The 20000-nt window shown below is 41.0% G+C and overlaps 2 protein-coding genes across 6 annotated transcripts in view; one reads left to right on the top strand and one right to left on the bottom strand.

Moving 5' to 3' along the window:
• The window catches only part of LOC138008153 (transient receptor potential cation channel subfamily A member 1-like), a 73705-nt gene that overhangs the window by 48451 nt on the left and 5254 nt on the right, over window positions 1-20000 (top strand). For all 5 annotated transcript variants that reach the window (XM_068855377.1, XM_068855379.1, XM_068855378.1 and 2 more), the window contains one exon: window positions 16483-16603. In XM_068855377.1, the coding sequence (XP_068711478.1) occupies window positions 16483-16603 (121 nt within the window). The remainder of the gene's footprint in view (window positions 1-16482; window positions 16604-20000) is intronic.
• Window positions 3608-12887, bottom strand: LOC138006164 (macrophage-expressed gene 1 protein-like). Its single transcript, XM_068852317.1, has 3 exons — window positions 11136-12887; window positions 7762-8053; window positions 3608-4421 (listed from the first exon to the last, which is right to left on the bottom strand). The coding sequence occupies exons 1-3, from the start codon at window positions 12811-12813 to the stop codon at window positions 4109-4111; spliced, it is 2283 nt and encodes a 760-aa protein (XP_068708418.1). The 5' UTR covers window positions 12814-12887; the 3' UTR covers window positions 3608-4108.

Here is a 20000-nt window from a genome sequence, read left to right as displayed (position 1 = left end):
ATCTGATGTAACTTGTGGGTACGAATCTCTTTAAGGTTACTATCCACCTTCAGGGGTGTCTCGCGTGCAAGCGATGTAGCGCGTCCGGTTTAAACTGTAGATATCTAAACCCCTATCTCAAATTAAAGCTTATAGGACCAAAAATTTTGAAAAAAATGAATTGTAGATTTTTTTACGACTCCTAAATGCGAGCGCCCGAATCACCTTTTGAGCGTTACCCGTCAAAGCGAATTTTGTTTTTCGCTTATTTAATGTCTTCCTCCGTTTCTTAGGCCAAAGCGCCAAAAAAAAAGTGTCTGCGATTTGCCATATTCAATTTCAGTGAAACGTTACATAACATTTTTGAAATAGGATTAAGAAAATGTGGATTGATCGTACAAAAACCGCTCTTGAAAAAAAGTATTTTGAAATAAAAAAATTCGGAGACACCTTTTTGTTGTTTATATATAAAACTAGCTACTGTCAAAATTTGAGAGCAATCGAGCAAAATTCCCTTTGACTTGTAGCTCTTTAAAGTGTCTCCTTCCGGTGAAAAAATTGTTTCGAGAAAACAGCGCTGAAAAATTGTCCTGCTTCGCAAAGAAACTCCGCCCACAAACACAGTCAACTGGGTTCTCAGATAACTGAGCCAATCAGCGCTTGGAAAGTTTACTTCCGTTCGCCTCCTGGTGAAATTTTCGCGCGTAATCTTCAATCAACCCTTAGTGTTTCGCATTGCGCCAGGAGCCCATCACCCGGAGCGTGCAACTTCCATACAGCGTCTGTGAAACGGCAAGTAGGTTTATTTTTAGACTAGCCCTTCCCGCGAATTAGGTCAAAAAACAAAGGCAGTTCCGGTTCGGTGACCCTATGACGTCAGCTTAATTTCTTGTAATTGGTGACCGGGCTCCTGTGGGAGTCTCATTAGCGGGAAATTCAATCTAAAAATAACCTTACTTGTGAAAACGCCGTTGCACGAAAATAGGTAAGTTGCACGCTCCGGGTGATGGGCTCCTGATTGCGCTCAAAGCGAAGAAAATTTTTTTGGCTGCTCCTTTTTGAATACCGTTATGGGAAAGGTAAAAAAGGCGGCCAAGGCTCGCTCTGAAGGAGGCGGACGAGGTGGACGAAGGAAAACTGCGGCGGCTTCTAACGAAGAAAGAAACTTCAAACAAGAGATGCTTGCGGCGATGGCGACATTCGGGTACGCTTTAGCAAACCCTTCTTATAAAAATTATTTGCAACGTATTTCGGTGGGAAGATGGTGACTTCCAAGTCCAAACACACCCATTATCTTTGTAAACTAAAACCTACCAAAAATCTAAGGTCTATCAACGTATAACTGTAACTAACTGTGAACCTGACCATGCTTGTGTGAAAGACGAACGTTCTCTTATTTACAACAGATATGACGGCAATTTCTTTGCCGATATGCTTGAAAAAAGCTCATCTGATAGGATCAAGAGAGGAAAACCACCAAGGAAAAACAGATAAAAAAACAGATAAAAACTGTCACGGTTGACTGCATATACGCCAACAGATTGCCTACGGCCTGTCAATCAGACACGAAAGTTTTACTTCCTGCAAAAACGAAAAACCGTATTTTCTCCGCCATCATTTGATATTTTTGAGAACTTTTTTTTTTTTAGATAAAAGTTCATACGTAGACCTATACATTTACCTAAAAATCAAAATTGCAGCAAAATGGTCGGTCTGAAGGTGGATAGTAACCTTAAAGCCTGAACTCTCCAGCCTTTCCTTTCGTTACTGCTCAAGTAGTGTTAATTAATAACTGCGATGATCGGGTAGGTACATTTCGCTGACCCCCTAGTCCATGGACTACCTCGATCGATGGACTACCCAAATGGACTACCCAAAAAAGGACTGACTCTTAAAAAGACTATATTTCGAATGAGTACTAATGAAAAAAACTGAATTTATTATATACTTACATTGCACATACCTTGTTTATTTTCGTCTGCATGGCCAGATGCAACTAAATCCAGGAATTGCACCGGTTTGACTTCACTTACATGAAGTTTAAGTCGGCCATCACAACCATTATTAAAAGCTAACCTTTTTAAAATGGATGCTTAGCCTTAAATACTGTTGACCAACGTCGTTTAAAGTGGGTGCTTAGGCTTTTAAAAGTAAGCACTATTAGAGACACTGCTTACATTTAGAGCAACAGTACGAAATAGTATTTTTAGGGTAGTCCATCGGGGTAGTCCATGGACTGTTCGCTGTACCTACCTATAGCTACCCGCGATGATCAGCTTCTCAACTTGATTCTCTCCTCAGTTCAAATATATATATGGCTTTCATGTATCATATCTATATCCTGTACCAGCTCAACTGGTAGAGCGCTGCACCGGTATCGCAAAGGTCAGGATTCGAATCCCATTCAATCCTGAAATTTTCAGGATTTCCTTTTGTTAGTCGTTACTGCTCAAGCAACGTTAATTAATAACTGCGATGATCAGCTTCTTAACTTGAGTACAGATCGATCTAATCTGCAACCCAATTTCAAAATACCTTAGAAGTGAAAGTCTTTTACCGCGTCTGTACCCTGGTGCCAGAGGTTTTTCTTTTGAGCCGCGAGAGAGCCGCAAAGTGGCCAAGCGTTTGAAATACACGTCGATTGCTCATGACTGAGTCACTGAAAATGTTGTGAACCCATTTTGAAATAACATATGGAACCAACCAAATAATCCCGTTTCACAATACAACGGTTTCAAACGATTCTCAAAATCCAAATTAAAAAAAACCTTGAACTGCATTCAAATCGCAAATACTCCCGTCTCGTTTGAATTATATAGAATGGTCCTTAGTCATTCGAAATTGAGGTTTACAACCATCGTTGCAAAACAACATGGTGGACATTAGTGCTCTCTGATTGGTTCATTTGTGTCACGTGGTACTAAATCCGGCCTTCTGATTGACTAAGAACTATATAAGCTATGTTTGTAACTTTCGTTACTTTTTAATATGCCACACAAGATACATTTAGTCGGTGAAGCAAGCTGCCATTTTGACCCACGACCGAGCTGATAGAGGTATGGATCTATTCTGGATTCGACGTCGCAAACTGCTTTGCATTTAAGTTTTCAAAAGATCTTAACTCTTCCCTTTAAGTGGCGGTGAATATTGGCACGGAAGATGAGCTTTTCCCAGTCTCAGTCAAGAGTGGCACAGAGCAGAATCTGCAAGTATTTCCTGCTGTTCAGCGGTTAGCGTATGTTTTAGTGTGAGCTATCCGTGGAGTCGTCCTCGCCATTGAAAATTTACAAAGCTCACAGGCCGTTTCGCACCATGCCTTATCAAAGCTTTGATTGGCTCCTGAATTGGGGACGTATCAGAGGGAGGAAGAGCACAAACAATGGTCTGCGGACAGGGGCTATTTTTTGGCGCTGTTCCCTCGCGTGTGACTCGCGGTTCGCTTTCACTTCGCGATTGCCCACGCTCGCTTAAAAATCGCAAGGAAAAGACCACCTGTTGTGCAGACTACTTTTTGTCAATCGCAGAGCAAAAGTTTTAAGTTCTCGACAAGAAACATTTCTTTCTCCCCAGATATGGTAAATGCGATCAGTATGGTGCATCAAACTGGTGAGTTGAACTGAACAACGAGGTAAACGTGGCTGTCGTAGCCGGTTTAATACAAATAATGATATAGCTGCATAAATTGTATAAAGACGCCTGCAACGACGAACAACAGCTAGCAAAGGTTTGCTTTCGGGTCGCTTTATGTACGTGTTCAGTGAGGAAAAATAACATGGCGTCAAATCAAATCATAAAATGAAACATTTTGCTATACCAAAGTGAAAACATTATTATTTGTCGGCTCCTCAATTTAGGTCACCTTTTCGATTCGTTTGATTTTTCGTTTGTTTGTCTCGGTTTCGATGGGACAAAAAAACAAACAACAACAACAATCACTTGCGATAGACCTAATCGGCTAACTTAATGTTGTACCCAATTCAAATCTACTGGGATTAAGATTCTTTGTGTATTGTATTTGCACGATAATGAAGCATTCATATACAAATGATATGGAGCAAATCGTTTTATTCTTAAAGTGTTTGAACTGGGCACAACATTGAGTTAGCCGATTAGGTCTATTGGAGTCTGATCAAACTTTGCCGTTCGCGTTATCTCCCACGGCCCCGTATTCCCCCAAGGAATTCACGAGGGGCTCCCTAACGTCGTGGCTCAGCGTTCTGACAGTCTTATGACGACGCCAGCCGATCACCATGGCAGCGATCAACAATCCAGCCAATGCCGTGACTCCAAATGTAATGCCGGCGGCCGTTCCAGCGTCCATGCTATCATGGGATGATTTTCCTTTGATAGTCGCAGCAAGCTCGATGTCTTCGCTGGCTGGATTCATGCCCATTATACTGGGTCCGTGTATACTGGTCTCGCCTTTGAGTAGGGTAACAGAACTGAAAAGAGATTTAAAAAGCATTGATAAATGATGTCACACACATTCTGCCTCCACCACAGGCTCTCCGAAGAGCGCGAGTTGGAACTGGAAGGAAAAGGAAAATCGAAGCGGGAAGAGGGAAGAGAAACACTGAAAACTATCTTTTTGACTCATTCGTGCGCGCAAGCGCAATGAATGAGTTATTGCGGAGTGGGCATTTTGTGTGGACCGTCGACCGTGGACTTTACGAATCTTTGCCGAAATACCCTCGAAGCCCAAGCCGAGCCCGGACATTTTTCCTCGACTTAGACGGGACTCGAACACTGCAATGGCGCCAAAGCCGATGTAAGGCAAATGGTGTTTTATTGGATCTTCAAACAAAATACATCCTGGTGGAGCTCAAGAATGGAGCGTCAATTCGATAAACAACACAAGCGGTGAAAAATGAATATCTCGAATCTTAAGAGAGACGAATTATGGACTTCGACAACAATTGCATCTTTCGCCGTCGGATAAGTGAGCTGTATTTCTAATATGTTGTTTCTAATCTGTTATGTACAACACTGAAACCAAATTGCAAATTCTCTGGTAACTTTTTCTGGTTGGCTACTCAGACAAGGAATCGAACACCTTGAGTGGAAGTCGGATCTCTGTTGTGCGGCTGTTTATAATTTTATTTATTTGTCTTCAACTCTGCACAGTCTTCAGGTTAAAAAAAAAATTGAAATCTGACGAAAACTAAGACCTCACACCCCTTGTAAACAGTGAAAATTACGGGAAAGAAACTTGAGAAAACTTACCGATAGTCAGATATTTGGGCGCTTACACAAACACAACGCCATGACACGCTTTGAGTGTTGTGTGACAGTACAACAAAACAGTGACATTTTGTCGATTCCTACTTTAATATTGGCACGGAAACTAAAGATAGGGTCTTTCGAATAGCAAGAAACTCAGTCTGTTAACCCTTTGGTTGTAACCACTAAGAATGTGATGCGCGAATTATTTTGACAGTAGACATTGTTATTCTACTTCCAGTATCAAAATAAGTCCACAATTTAACCGTACGTCACGCAAACAATAAACGGATGCTGTAGATGGCCAATCTTAATATTGTGTCTGATAGGGGACTGAAATAGTTTTGCATGTAGGACATAAGTGATTTTCTGTAAGTTTCTCCACATTTGCTTCACACACAAGCTTATTTCTCAGCTTTAACTGCAATATTGATAATTAGGGGGTTCATCAAGTTGGTTGCTCATATTGCATAAACATGAATAAGTTGGCTCGAAGGGACCTTTGATTTATCCCTACGTCCTCGCTCTTCAGATGAGCGAGCAATTTGGTCCTAGATTTGTTCAAATGCCTAATGGGTAAGTCTATTCGGATCGACGTGTTCCATTTGCAAAACTCACTCAAATATATTGAGAAAGTCTGGAACATAAGTAAACCGTGGGGAAAGGCAAGTGAGCACGTATTTTCTATTCGGAAATTCCGGTTGGAAATTTTGTACTACATTTTCAAACTTTAGAAAATTTTGGTAGTAGCCAAAACGCGGGGCCGGGGCCGGGGCCGGGGCCGGGGCCGGGGCCGGGGCCGGGGTCGGGGTCGGGGTGCCTTTTCTTTTTCCCATTTTTTTTGTTTTCAATTTTTATCGTTATTCTCCTGTTGGTTTTTGCGATAACCTGACCTAGTCTTTTCGAAAATCGGACTTTGTTTTTGGAAGTTAAGATCATTTCCGGAAATGCTGAAATTGGAGTTTATGAAATATACGCCAACTGCCAAAAACACTGAAGACTCGCTGATCTCCACACTTCAAAACAGCATTGCAATGTTTACTTCTTGAGAAAAATAAAAAAATGTGATCGTCAAGCAGTCACGCAAAGTTTAAATTTCCTCGTTGCTCGTGTTGCTGTCATGTTGTTGTCTGTCTTTACTAGAAACGGTTTGTAGTAAAGCCAGAGTCGCACGGGAACTTGCTAGTCAATTCTATTCGGACGTCACGGGATCGAATCCAATATCACTATAAAAAACAGAACAACATTGAAAACAATTTTGCGAAAACAAGCAAATGATAACGTTGTGTGACGACTATCGTGAAACTGTGGCTATGTTCTGTTTCGTTTTAAGTAATGGTCCGGCTAAGAAGCAGGCAGAAAAACAATAGCCCGCGGCAATAGCGTCGGTTAGTTAAAATGTGCCAACATTTTTAATCAAATTAAGTTCGGCTGTTCCCATTGGTGTAAGCAGCTAAAAGCGCGAAATTTGAATTTCAATGAAAAATGTAATCGACTTGCCGTCTAAAAAATTAGATTCTGTTTCGTAGAACAAATCATTATGCCTTCAAAAACTATGTTTGTAAATATCGTCAAGATTCTATGCGCCATTTGCCGATTGGCGAATGGCGCATAGAACAATGCCCAAATTTGGCCGAGAGACAGACATCAAGGGCATGGGGAAGAAGAAATCCAAAAAAGGCTTTTTTTTCATTTTTTTCTCATCTTTTTTCGACATTTTCCGATATTAGCCAATCAGATGCCTCGATTGGAGCAGCAGCTTCTAAGTACTTTTGCCGCTGGGCTGCCTGCTTCTTAGCCGGACCATTACTTAATTGTATTGCGGAGGTTTTTACGAAGTAAACATTAAAATGTGCTTTTAAAATGTGGAGCTCAGTGGATCTTCAGTGTCTCAAGGAGTTAGTGTATATTCACCACGAAAATTCCAATTTCAGTCTGAAATTCTCTTAATTTCGAAAAACAAAGATGTCTCTTTCGTAGATTCCGTATAAATGAAAGAAAGATGCCAAACATTCGAATATAACATTACAGGAGAATAACGTCAAAAATTGAAACAAAAAAAATTGGAAAAAAAAGGCACCCCGACCCCGACCCCGGCCCCGCGTTTTGGCTACTACCGAAAATTTTGGAAATTTTCCGGTCCGACAACCATTATCTCCATTGTTGCTCGTGGGAATAATATTTTTCTTACTGATTTGCGAAGAAAGAGAAGGAAAAAGGGAAAACACATGGTGATCAGTTGAAAATTATTGACACCTCAGAAAAGATGATTGTTTCAACGTGGGATAGAATACAAAATTTACAATTGAGACCAATTTGCGAAATCGCGGTATTTGAGTACATATTTGTCGAACTCTATCGTCAAAGCTGCCAACTTGCCAAAACTCAACATCTCATTACTATTTAGGAATGAGAAATTTAGAGTCTTGATTTCAGAAGACCCTTCCTATTTTGGCTAAATTTGCAATTAAACGTTAAGGCTATGAATGACGGGACTGAGTGCTTCTCGATCGTTTCAGCAAGAGGAGTATTTTTCGATCTGCCCCTGCGTGGTCAGCTTACCTTTTGGTTGCCAATGTCCATTCAGTTGGGCTGGGGTTCCTGAACCAAATCTGACCAGTGTCTTCATTAATCAGCAGCAAAGGAACGGAATAGTTGAAAACTTTCGGTTTGCTCATGTACGGAGGTCTTTTGATGATCGGTAGGCCGTGATCATTGAATACATTGGACTTGACACAGAAGTTGATCTCACAGTCCTGCTCAATAGCGCCAAGATGCTGCGAGTAACCCGTTGGGCAGGTCTTGGGCCAAACAGTGGGACCGGATTGACTGACAAACATCTCCAATTTGGAACCTGTGGGCAAATGGAAAAAGCTTTCAGTGGCTGAGTACAATTCAATTCATTATTCAATTCAATTCTCTATATTTGGCTTTTTCTCCTCGAAATTTCACTTCAATGGGCTGCAAAAGTTATGTCAAGTTAACCAAACTGACAGTCACTTGTCCCACAACCGAGCTAGTGAGAGGCATGGGTCTATTCCTTCGATGACATCACAAAGCAGTTTGTGACGTCATCAAAGAATCTCACTAAGGCACCTGTATCGGTTCCGCTAAAGCATCTTAATCCTTTTACTCTTAGACTGAGTTACAGGGAGTTGATTCCTCACTCTAAATTACTTGTGGACGAAATCCTGAGGTGTTTTCAATGAAATGAAACTTCTGATTCTTTCTCCATTTATTAGCAATCATCCATTCAAATTTCAGAGAAATTGACCGATCCGCGAATATATATATATATATTTTTTTTTTTTTTTTTTAGCGACGTAACGAAAGGTCAACAGATTACTGGCAAGTTTGAGCATTGACAGATGTCAAACATACTCTTTTCACAAAATTCCTCCGAATTGAAAAGTATCCTCTCAGAAAACAAGAACGTCATTCTCCAAGCTTATTCTACGCAAAAGATAGGTTCTGGAGGTAATTTTGAGAGTGGAAAACACGTTTCCGACGGAAGGTTTGTTCACGCCACGTATGCACGTGGAATACCAATATGATTACACAACAACTGAGACGCTAACGTTTATTTGACATGAGTATCCTTCACGCATTGTCATAAAAACCATCCAGATGTTTTCGCTCGGCTCTAAAGAAGCTCTCTATGTAGTTTTTTTCCGCGATTTCGACTAAAATTCCCTGTTTTTCACCCTCCTGCGTGGACGCCATTTACGTCTCGCTCGAAGGCGATCTTCGGCAAATCAGAGAATAATGTCATTTCGACCGATTACGATAAAGACTGGCCAGTGATTGGCTAATTGCCGTATCTCGTTACTGACGCATTTAGACTACGAGTTCAAGTTTTCTGTGAGTCAAGTGGTGCCGAGTTGACCACTTGACTCATACTGTAGAAAACGAGAACGAGTAGTCTAATTGTTTTAGCGGGAATCATCTCATTTTCATCCCATTATATTGATTTTAAAATTTAAAGCCGTCATTATTTTGTATTTGTTCAAAACTTGGGCTTTTTTGCTTCTTAACAGCTAGCATTCAATAGATAGCGAGCTAATCAGATTACAGGATTCGTGACTAGTATGTGAGTGATTTCTACTGACAAACTGTAGCACACTGATAAATCAGTGCAACAATAAAAAAGAAGAACTTTCAGAGAGTTTTAAAGTAAGCGCACAAGTTCTAATTAACACTGATTCGATGTATCAAACCAAGAAAAACGATGGATAAAAATGAGTGATAATTTGATATAGTTCTTTGTGTGTTACTTGAATTATATGCAACTGATGGAATGAGCAAATTGCCGCGCCACATCAACCAACGCCGGCTTTTCGGGGTAATGAAACAAATAATACAAATGAAAATAGTTCAGAATCCCGATCGGCAGGAGGCAGCCCAGTTGCCTATTAACAAGCGCAGCCAAGGATTTGAACCAGGGACTACCAGGTTCAACTCCAGCTAGCGGGCAGAGTAGGACTTAACCTCAGGGTCCGGCTGTTCGAAAGGCGATTAGCTTAATCCAGGATTAGCGTAAGCTTTTGTTTCAAGTTTTCAACTTTTTGGTGAAAGTTTCTTTTGCTTATTTTTGTTTTTCAAGATTGACTTCTTCCAATGTAAAGTTTTTTCGGAATATCATCGTTGAACAGCATTTGGCAATAGAGAAATAGACTCCTTGGTTAATTTTTAATCTGGGATTAGCGTTAATCGGCTTTTGAACAATCGGGCCCAGGTCTTAGGGATTTTAAGTCCAGCGCCCTAACCACCCGGCCAACCTGCCTCCGTAAAGCCCTGGTCAAACGGACTCGCAAGTAGACGCAAGTTCACAACTTGCGTCTACTTGCGACTCCGTTTGGCCAGGCCGTGCGTGCACTTGCGTTGACTTGCGATGACTTGCGCTCACTTTGGTCGAGATCAAATTTTCCCGCAAGTCGACGCAAGTTTTTCACCGTTTGGCCACCAAACCCAAGTCAACGCAAGTTCGTTGACCAATCCGACTAAAAAAATGTTGTTTTTTTGCGACTTGCGTGTACTTGCGAGGGAACTTGCTAGTCCCTTTGGCCACCCAACGCAAGTCTCTACGCAAGCTCAACTTGTGGCTACTTGCGACTACTTGTGAGTCCGTTTGACCAGGGTTTAAGTTAGTGTTTAGTTCTTGAAAGTCCATCATTTTTCACTGAACAAAACCTAAAAATATCAAATCCTTCAAATTCTCTAAGTTATACAGTAGTCTTTTCAAAGGTTCCTTTAAACAAAGCAAATGCATCCCGACATGCTCACGACACACTCATTTTTTTCGTTCACAGGGCTTTCTTTTTATACTCTCGCATACAAACAGGAATAGAAAATTCAAATTAGGGTCCCTAGTGGAAAGTCCTTAAAAAGTCATGGAATTTTTGGCCAAAAAAGACGATTCGAACGCTGTAATAATGTCTGTTTGGGTTCATAGTTTCCTGAACCAATCCTGATAGTTATTAATTGTAATGCTGCGTACTGACTGACCCAGCATTCGAGGAGAAACTATTGACTTTTTCGAAGGGGGTCTGACCTCTAGGATATCCCAAACCATGTTTCTCATGGAACGGGTGCGGAGAAAGAGCCGATTTGACCATACATTTATGATGCAGTAATCTTATAAGGCTCGTGCAAGTCGGACTATTGGACTAAAACTGTTGATGCAACTATAGCTAGGGACTGAAAAATTCAAAAAAAGGAACGCTAAAGATAATCACATGGCCTTTTTCCTCCAACCCAACAAGGGACGTTTTTTAATACTTTAATTGTGAATTACAATTCGTTGCAGTTGGTTGAAAACCAGCTGTTGACCGCTGCCGGCGGCTGTGGACTGCCGGCTAATCTGACAGCGCAACTTCACCCTTACTGCACGCCCGCGTATGAACTCCAGAGTCCCGAAGGACCTTAAATATTCTTACCTTCAAGCCCCTTTCCGCTGACCGCAGGTTTCGCGACTGCCAATGGATTACCCGTCGAGCAACTAAAGAGGCCGCCAAATGTTACAGAGTTCTGGAAGCGGAGCTCGTAATCGTCACTCACACAAATTTGCATCGTACCTCCAAATTGCAAAGCGTAATACCTCTCCGGACAACTGTGATCTTGGGTCAATGGGTTCTTAAAGATATTGCTGTACAAGCCCCCAAAAAGATACCCCGTTTTAGGAGGTACTATTCCAGTAGGAGCACACCAGTAGGTCGAGTATGCTGCATATCCACAATTGGTGTTACAGCATTTGAAGAATAGCCTACACCTATGACATTCGCGGTGGCAACTCTGACGAGTGGAACCTTGGTGAACCAAGATAGCTTTATATCCGGGACTGCACTTGTAGTCAGCCGTAAGAGGGTTCTTCTGACGGAGGGGCGCACATGGGTCTCCACTTGGAGAGCCTTCAAACTGGCACGTTTGATAAACGCCCCCAAAAGTGTAGTTTTTCGTTGGACTTTCGCAGGATCCGTCATCGAGATTCGCTTGAAAGCTGAAGTTTGGAGAGTCCATCTGTGTGCATCCCTTGATAGTGTTGTGTTTGTAGTATTGTTTGATGGCTCTTTCCACCACATTAGCCAATTCGAAGGTAAGTTCTTCGGACAACTCGGGTAGAGTTCCGGGTGTGATTACATAATGGAGTGGATCACCAGAGCGATCAACTGCCACCAGTTCATCTTGAAGCTGATCTACCCACTGGTTGATTGTAAGATTAACCCTAAAAGGACGTCCGCCAAACGTCAGTACAGTCGAGTAAACAGTACTATTGGTGTATTCATCGAGAACCTTCGTGTCAGTTGCCTGGCTATAGCTGAACCACGCTTCGAACACGCTGTGAAAAGATGCGCTCGCGTATGCCGTGATTTGGCTGTTTTCTTTTTGTAAATCCCGGTAAAATTTTGTCTTCAAGTGATCCACCTTGGCTAGAACAGCGCCAGCTTTCACGCTAGAAACGTAATGCGTCCCAAAGTCGCGCACCAGTATCTGCGCAAGGAAATTTGAGTACTGCGTGTTGTTGTGTTGGATGTGCGACGCGATTTCAAGCAAACGAAACTTGAATTCGGGCTCAAGAGGGCTATCCGGTTGAAGCTTGGCCGTGTACAGTTCATGTCGCATTTGTACTCGAGTCGTCACAGCCTTGTCTTTCACCTGATGTTTCTTAACAGATTCAAACTCAGACGAATACGAACCATCAATACTTCCAAAATCGAATCTTCCAAAAGACTCCGCGTTTATGGATTTCGTTGTTGTCGACGAGTAAGTATTCCAGTGATCATAAAGTTCGGCGAAGGCTTCCACTTTGCTTTCTTTCACCGGATAAAGGAAGACTTTGTCAGGGATCAAGTACTTGCCGTCATTGGAGGTTTTACACTTGGAATAGTTCGTTAAAGAAACTACTGCTCCCATATGTACGTTTCTCAGATTGTCCCATCCCCCTCCTGGAAGAACCTCGAAGCGATCAACTTCCTTCGGGAGAGGGCAGTTTCGAGGGTCCCCGAGAAGAAATTGAAATTGCGAGGAATCATTTTGAGTCAGAGCAAAACTTGATTCCATTACTGCGAAAAGCAAAAAGACACACCAAAAAAGGCATGTTGATTGCTCTGATGCCATCTCCTTAGTGCCGGCTTCAGCAAAAATCCTTTTGTCTAAAATGCTGTATCAAGACTTCATGTGATTTCAGTTCTGAAGAACGTGACAATTTCATCACTCACATGAGGATCTCAAGTCCACAAAAAATTCGCCCCGTAAGATCTTTATGAGGCACGAAAACCCGTCAATCTCTCTTCGTAAGACTTGTGAGATTGACGTTTGCGGGCAGAACTGATCTCAATTCACACTATTAATTTGTATTGAGCTAAATTAATAATAGTTAAAAGTACCCATCTAAGATCTGATCTCGCTGTCACTTAGGAATGAAGCCACTTCCTATCGCTCTGTATTCGCAGATAAGTGAGTTTTAAACTGTGAGAAAATCTAGTAAGGCCTGTGAAAAACAATTTTCTGAGTCTTTGCTTCCGTGCATTGTCGTACTTTTCAGTTCCTTTTTTAATCGCCACGTTTGAACAGTTGGTAATGTCTTTGTACTTTCATGGAAAATAATTTTAATTTCGCCTTTGACTATCGGTTTTACTTTGAGAAAGAAAAAAAATGTACCAATTTGCTGTTCCTAAGCTTCTTTTTACGAACATTTGCAACCTTGAGAAATCTACGAACAAAGTCAGAGCGGTTGCAGCTTTAGAAAGAGATTTGATAAATAACGACATCGATTTGTGTGTAGTGTCAGAGACGCATATCAGGCCGGAAAAACCAGATGCTGTCGTCAATATTCCTAATTACAGGGCGTTACTAAACACAGGAACGGAACGGAACTGAATATATGGAATAAACTTGGAATCTGCCGGAATGAGGCGGGATAACACCGGAATGAAACGAAATGAACAAGAATGGCACCGGAATATACCGGAACGAGCCGGTATGACACCGTAAAGAGGCGGATGACACCCAAATAAGCTGGAATATAACGGAATGAACCTGAAATTCCCAAAATTTGGCGATTTCGGTTGTTTCTGTCAGCTTTTGTTTCCTGTGTTTTTGCCTTTTGTAACATTTGGAGCTCTTCGGTCATGAGAAAAATTTGACAGGTATATCCGTCGCTAAATGAATAATTATTAGTCTGAATTCCCGTGGTCCTGAATTTTTCAGGCTTCTCTACGCAATTGTAAAAATTGCATTCATAACTGCGAAGATCATAGCTTCACTTGATTTCATATCCGCAGTTCATATATGATTCATTTCATATACCATTTCATCATTGATTCATTCCTCACGGGAACATTAGACCGTTGCTGCTTGCCTGCTTCCCAAGACCCACACGTGATGGAGATATACGAAAATAGATTTTCGCAAACCGGAAAACTCTTCAGTTTTCTCTTTCCGATTGTTGACAATAATGTCATCGAACCTGAACGCAGTGTTTCTTTGTTTGAAGAAAAAAGAGTCAGAAGCACAGAAAAAAGATCGATCGCTGATAATAATTTAATACTTCTATGGCGTAAAATGCATTACAATATATGATCTAATAATATACATGAAGAACACTTCTCCGACATCAATCACGCTAAAACTCCGGCGATAGCCACACGGATAAAGTTACTTCTCTTTGACCAAGTTTCAAGGACCAACGAGTATCCACTGCTGAGAAAAAGCGAAAAATATTCAAATATACAAAATGCTTCGAGGCTCGCTTACAACGAATTTGGACACGGCTGGTCAACCGTTCACTTGCAATTGAGCCTCGATACAGTGAGACCAAATCAGTGAAGGGTTGACCAGCCGTGTCCAAATTCGTTGTAAGCAAGCCTCGGAGGATTTTAAACATTTGAATATTTTTCGCTTTTTCTCAGCAACGAATTCTCGCCAGACCTTGAAACTTCGTCAAAGAGAAGTAAATTTATCCGTGTGGCTATCACCGGAGTTTGAGAGTGACTGATGTCGGAGAAGTGTGATTTTATTGGCGAGATGTGAGGTAAGCTAGAAATTAATTTCCAGCGTTTCCTTTATTTATGTACGAGTGGCAACCCGGGAAGATGAGAAGTCGCTTAAATCGCGTTAAATCAGGCAAATAACAGGGCAGAAAGTGAGAAAGTCACCAGACCAATAAAGTACGGCCTTTTCATTGAGACCTTTTGTGTGTGAATATGTTTTCCAGTGTTATCGGGATTCCTATACAAATCCTTATAATTCTTCCTCTCTGAGCCTGGGCCGCCTGTGTGGACAGCTTTGCAAATTGTGAGAACATATCGTGACTCGTTCCAAGCCTCGTTACTTCCCCTAATGTACACTGTTTTTTTTTCCTAACAGTCTCTCTATTCTGCATACTCATTCATTTACAGTCTAGAATGATGAAAAATTACATTTTGTTCCCTTGTCATTCCGTCCACGCTAATCAGCTTTATTTTGGTGTTCTTCTGGTTTATTCGGCTTTATTCCAGAGTCATTCCACCTTGTTCCGGCATATTCCGGTATATTCCGTTCCGTTCCGTTCCATTCCGTTCCATTCTTTTCCATTCCGTTCCTGTGTTTAGTAACCCTTCCCCCCCCCCCCCCCCCCCTAATTACACAATCTTTAAGAGGAACTGGTGCGGTCGTGATATTAGGAATAAAGGTGGTGTTGCTGTGAAAAATATTAACATATCATCCACTTTTCCTTTTTCTTTGTCCTTACTGCCTCACTATCAAGCTGAATTTTAATATATTGAAAAATGCCTATTCCCCAGTCGCTTTTCCAACAAGAGGCGACGCACACCTTGGTAAATGTCTGACTAACAGATTAGACCTGTTTGGCAAAAGTTACCAGGAAGGATTATATTTTTTGCAAACGTTGGCCGTGTTGCACTTTATATTCAACAGAGTTAACTATTGTAGGATGATGTGAAGTGCTGTTTTCTACCCATGTAAACCATGTGAGTGTTAGCCCTACTAATGGAATTGGGCCCACCCAAGGACAGAAAATCTCTCCCACCTTGGTCAGAGATTTTCTGTTCTTATGTGGGCCCAATTCACATGGTTTACATGGGTGGAAAATAGCACTTCACACATTACCCTACAATAGTTAATTCTGTTGGCAAGAGTTATCCTATTAAATGCTAGTGAGGACAGATCATTTGGAATTTATTGTATCCACGGGTAAAAAGCTGTAGCCCATTCGGCGGAAAGTCAGACTCAAAAATTGCCGGGAACATCAAAAATCCGCCCTCTATCTTGCTCTGGAAGAGGAAGACTGTTTTGCTGTTGTCGAGGCTGAAAATATTGAGGATGCGATACAACGCTTTGAGCCGAGATCAGTAGCGAAGCGGCGAGAAGAGAAAAACCTCTGGTTGAATTACCTTGGACTTGAATCTCACTTTCATGCAGACGCTAGCTGTCAAACGCGTCAAATTGATAATCACAAAAGGGACCAATGGCAACTCGGCAATCACGCGTTCCCTCGGTATTAACAATCAAACGAACCAATCATATTGATTTACATGTTTGTAAAAATATCAACAAATCAGAGCCTGAAGGTCAGATCCTGACCCTGACGTCTGCATGAAAGTGACATTGAAGTCCAAGGTAACCAGAGGTTATTCTTTTCTTGCCGCTTCGCGACTTGTCTTCGCCGCCTCGCGGCTCTCTCGCGGCTCAAGAAAAGCCAGTGGGACCAGGGCTACAGCGTATGAAAATCAACTGATTGAATTAGTCTCCGTTTATATTACGTTTACGTGTTTTTACTCGTTTCAGGTTACAAAATATCATCCGCCTTCTTGGAAGACTCGATCAGCGACTAACAGAGATGAGTCCCAGTGGAAAACCGCTAATCTCTACAGTGGAAGGACAACAGGCACTTAACAGGGAGACAACGGTGCGATGTTCCGCTTTATTTGACTTTCATTTTGCGCAATTTTGTTGTTAATTACTAACAACAGCACCAATATATCATACGTCCTAGCAAGACAAACTCTGTTTTGTTAGAGTACAAGGAAGGTTACGTTTTTACAAACGTTGGCCGTGTAGCACTTTTATTTGAACAGACTTAACAGATTAGAGTGTGATGTGAAGTGCTAAGTATCTACCCCATATGAACCATGTGAGCGTTAGCCCTACTGATGGAAATGGGCCCACACAAGGACAGAGAAAACTCTGACCAGGGTGGGAATTGAACCCACGTTTTGTTTTGCTAGAGTATGTTTGTCAAACTGGCCTCACAATCCGAAATTATCACTACCAACAGGCGGTAGCATCAATGACGTTGTTTGGAAGCTTGGCACATCAATGCCGCCTCGCTCCTTCGACGGAGAAGGCGGGGCATAGACTAAAATATGGACTGGACTCTGGACTCTGGATTCTGGTTTCTATATATTATCTACATTGATTCCATATTAGTAATATTGTACAGTAGGCCTCGACACTATTCTATTTCTTTACAGACATGTTACTTGAAAGTCATCCAGGCTGTTTCTCGCTGGCACCTCCTCCTCGAGTGAATGAAGGTGGAATGGTACCCCCGAAAACAATGTCAAGCTTGCTTATTCGCTGTTAAAAAGTCAAAATTGGAATCTTTTTACACTTTAGAATCCGACACATTTTGAGAGAATTTCACCAAATTTGCAGCCTTAAACAAGATAAGATAAAGACTATAAGATAATTAAAATTGATAATTTTCGCACTAATGAAAAGATTTGTACGTCAACAGGTCTTTTAGAGATAAACATAACAGGTCTGCTGTTGATTAAGAAAAATTTTCTAGCTGTGATACTGACTGACAGGAGGAATTCACGCTTTCCAGAGCCGTCGTTTGTTTGCTAGCTCTTGGCATAACAATATATTTTTTTGGCTCGCTTAATAAATATCAGTAATAGCTTAATCAAAAACATAAAACAAACAGCGGCTACAAACATAATGATAAAACACATTTTACTTTTGACTTGACGTAACCTTAAACCAGCGTTAAACGAAAACGTTGGCAGTGAAAAACTGTGGCTTTATTAAACGGTCAGTTTTCACTGCTATCTATTTATCTTACTATTTTAGTCTTATTTACCAATCTTCTTAATTTTATGTATATCATATTTGAATTTGTTCAACCGTCACTTCTGAAGATGTATGTTGTAGCATACGAAACGTCAAGTCAGAAGTAAAATGCGTTTTATCATAATGTTTGTAACCGCTGTTTGTTTTATGTTTTTGATTAAGTTGAAATGGCCAAAGAACAAGAATAAATAATAGCTTAATTAAGTATGAATTAGTCATAGATAGACCTAATCGGCTAACTCAATGTTGTACCCAATTCAGACCCTTTGGGAATAAAACGTTTTGTTTCAGGTATTTCCGTATCATTTAAATATGAATGCTACATTATCATGCAAATACAATACACAAAGAATCTTAATCTCGGGAGATTTGAATTGGGTACAACATTGAGTTAGCCGATTAGGTCTATTTACAGTAAATTGAGATGATAAGAAAACAATAGGAGTTTGGTCCTGGACCCCCTAAGGACCTGTAACACACTTTACAGTAGGGTCTGGGTACAGTGGAACCCCGCTCTACGGACACCCGCTTAATACGGACAGCCGTATATAGCGTACAGTTTCGTTTGTCCTGACGAAAAAACCATATATTGTCTCCAAAATTCACCTTCTTAATTTTCTGTGTCCCGAGTCACTACTCTCATATATCGTCAGCCCCGCTTTACGGACACTGCCACACTGGCTATGTGCGCAATGTCTTTTTTATTGCCACAATTACAGTATGTGTTAATCGTAGACATTATACCCTGTTCAAATAATGACAGATTTCTCAACGGGTTTGTACGAATCTTCTACTAACAAAACAGAAGCAAACTATAGCGTGACGGGTTTGATTTTGATACGTTTGTCTTTCTTCAGGTGTTTGATCCCTGTACTTTTGTCCTTCAATAAAGCTTTCTGCCTCCAATTACAGTTTTTTGAAACATCATATTTTGCTGCAGTCATTGCTCGGAGCCTTCTTCCTCTTTGACGGCCTTTGTCGTGTACATTTAAAGCTGAGAAATTAAGGAACGTGCGTTTTCTAGTGGAAATGTCTGCGGTAGTCAACATGTGTTCGGGATATTTTTTTCTGAGAGCCCGCCTAATACCGTGACACCTGGATAATAGGAACAAGATGGCATGTCCCCTTGGTGTCCGTATTAACCGGCTTCCACTGTATCAATAAATGAAAGTTAATGAATAACTTGACTAAGGAGGAAGCGATGGAATATAGTAGTTCTTCATCTTTAATGCCTTGTAGTTAATTATAAGTGGCTTTGTGTTTGACGTAAAATGATACTGGGTCAGGCCGTTCTATCAATGAATCTATTTAGGAAATGGTATAGTTCGGGTGAAAAAGGTTCCTACTGATGAGTCCCTGAACTGAAGCTAAGTCAATGTATTCAATGTCCCCTCGTTTTACAGGGTGCCACACCCTTTTAGCATCTTGTCGAAAAATATTATAACAAATTAAATTTTGATAACATATTTTACTTTTAGGTTTATATCATAGAACAACTATTCACAAATGACTGTAGCAAATTATATTGACTGATAATTGGGTTAAGCACTCTTTCGATGAGGAATGTTGAGCTGCATTGTACTTTTGGATTCTATATCAATTATATGCGGAGGGGGATGACATTCATTTAGCACGTTTTATGACCATTGAACTCATGTAAACAATAGTCGCTAGGCCCTTTGCTTTTGTAAAATTATACCTCTGTTCAATTATCTTAAAGTTCACTTGTTTAGCGCTGCACAAGAAAGCTTTACATCATATATCTGGGGTACCATACCGCCTTTATTCGCGCGAGGAGGAGGTACACGCACGAAACAGCCTGGATGACTTTAAAGTAAGATGTTCGTAAAGAAATAGAAAAAAAAAAGAAGGAGTGTCAAGGTATACTGTAAAATATTACTAAAATCGGCTAAGACAAGAAAGAAAGTGGTTGAAATTAATGGAAATACATATATCCTGTATTTCCATACAGCACTTCCCCTTACGTGTTATGGAATTTATGCCTGTGATCTGGTGGTAAAGGTCCAGCTTTTGAAGAAGTTATTGGGTATTCCTTTCTTTGAATTACAGCGTTCTCGGCGGACTGAATTCGCAGACGAAAGTATCCTTGAACTGTAAGAGATATCAACCTAAGCCTTCTTTGAAATAGATTTTTGTCGATCAAACGAGATAGAACAGCGATGAAGGCAGGAATATTACACCACTCGCCTTCTATTTCCAGTTCCCAC

The sequence above is a fragment of the Montipora foliosa genome, chromosome 6 (genome assembly GCF_036669935.1).
Source record: "Montipora foliosa isolate CH-2021 chromosome 6, ASM3666993v2, whole genome shotgun sequence".
NCBI lineage: Eukaryota > Metazoa > Cnidaria > Anthozoa > Scleractinia > Acroporidae > Montipora > Montipora foliosa.
Note: the sequence above shows the minus strand (reverse complement) of the source record. Positions and strands in the feature narration are given on the sequence as shown.

What these genes read in the sequence shown, in the direction of transcription:
- LOC138006164 (XM_068852317.1), bottom strand. Translation starts at nt 12,813, where the DNA reads ATGGCATCAGAGCAATCAACATGCCTTTTTTGGTGTGTCTTTTTGCTT. An exon ending in CAGCGGAAAGGGGCTTGAAG is followed by an intron (nt 8,054 to 11,135) that starts GTAAGAATATTT and finishes ATTTGCCCACAG; the next exon opens with GTTCCAAATTGGAGATGTTT. An exon ending in TGGACATTGGCAACCAAAAG is followed by an intron (nt 4,422 to 7,761) that starts GTAAGCTGACCA and finishes ATCTCTTTTCAG; the next exon opens with TTCTGTTACCCTACTCAAAG.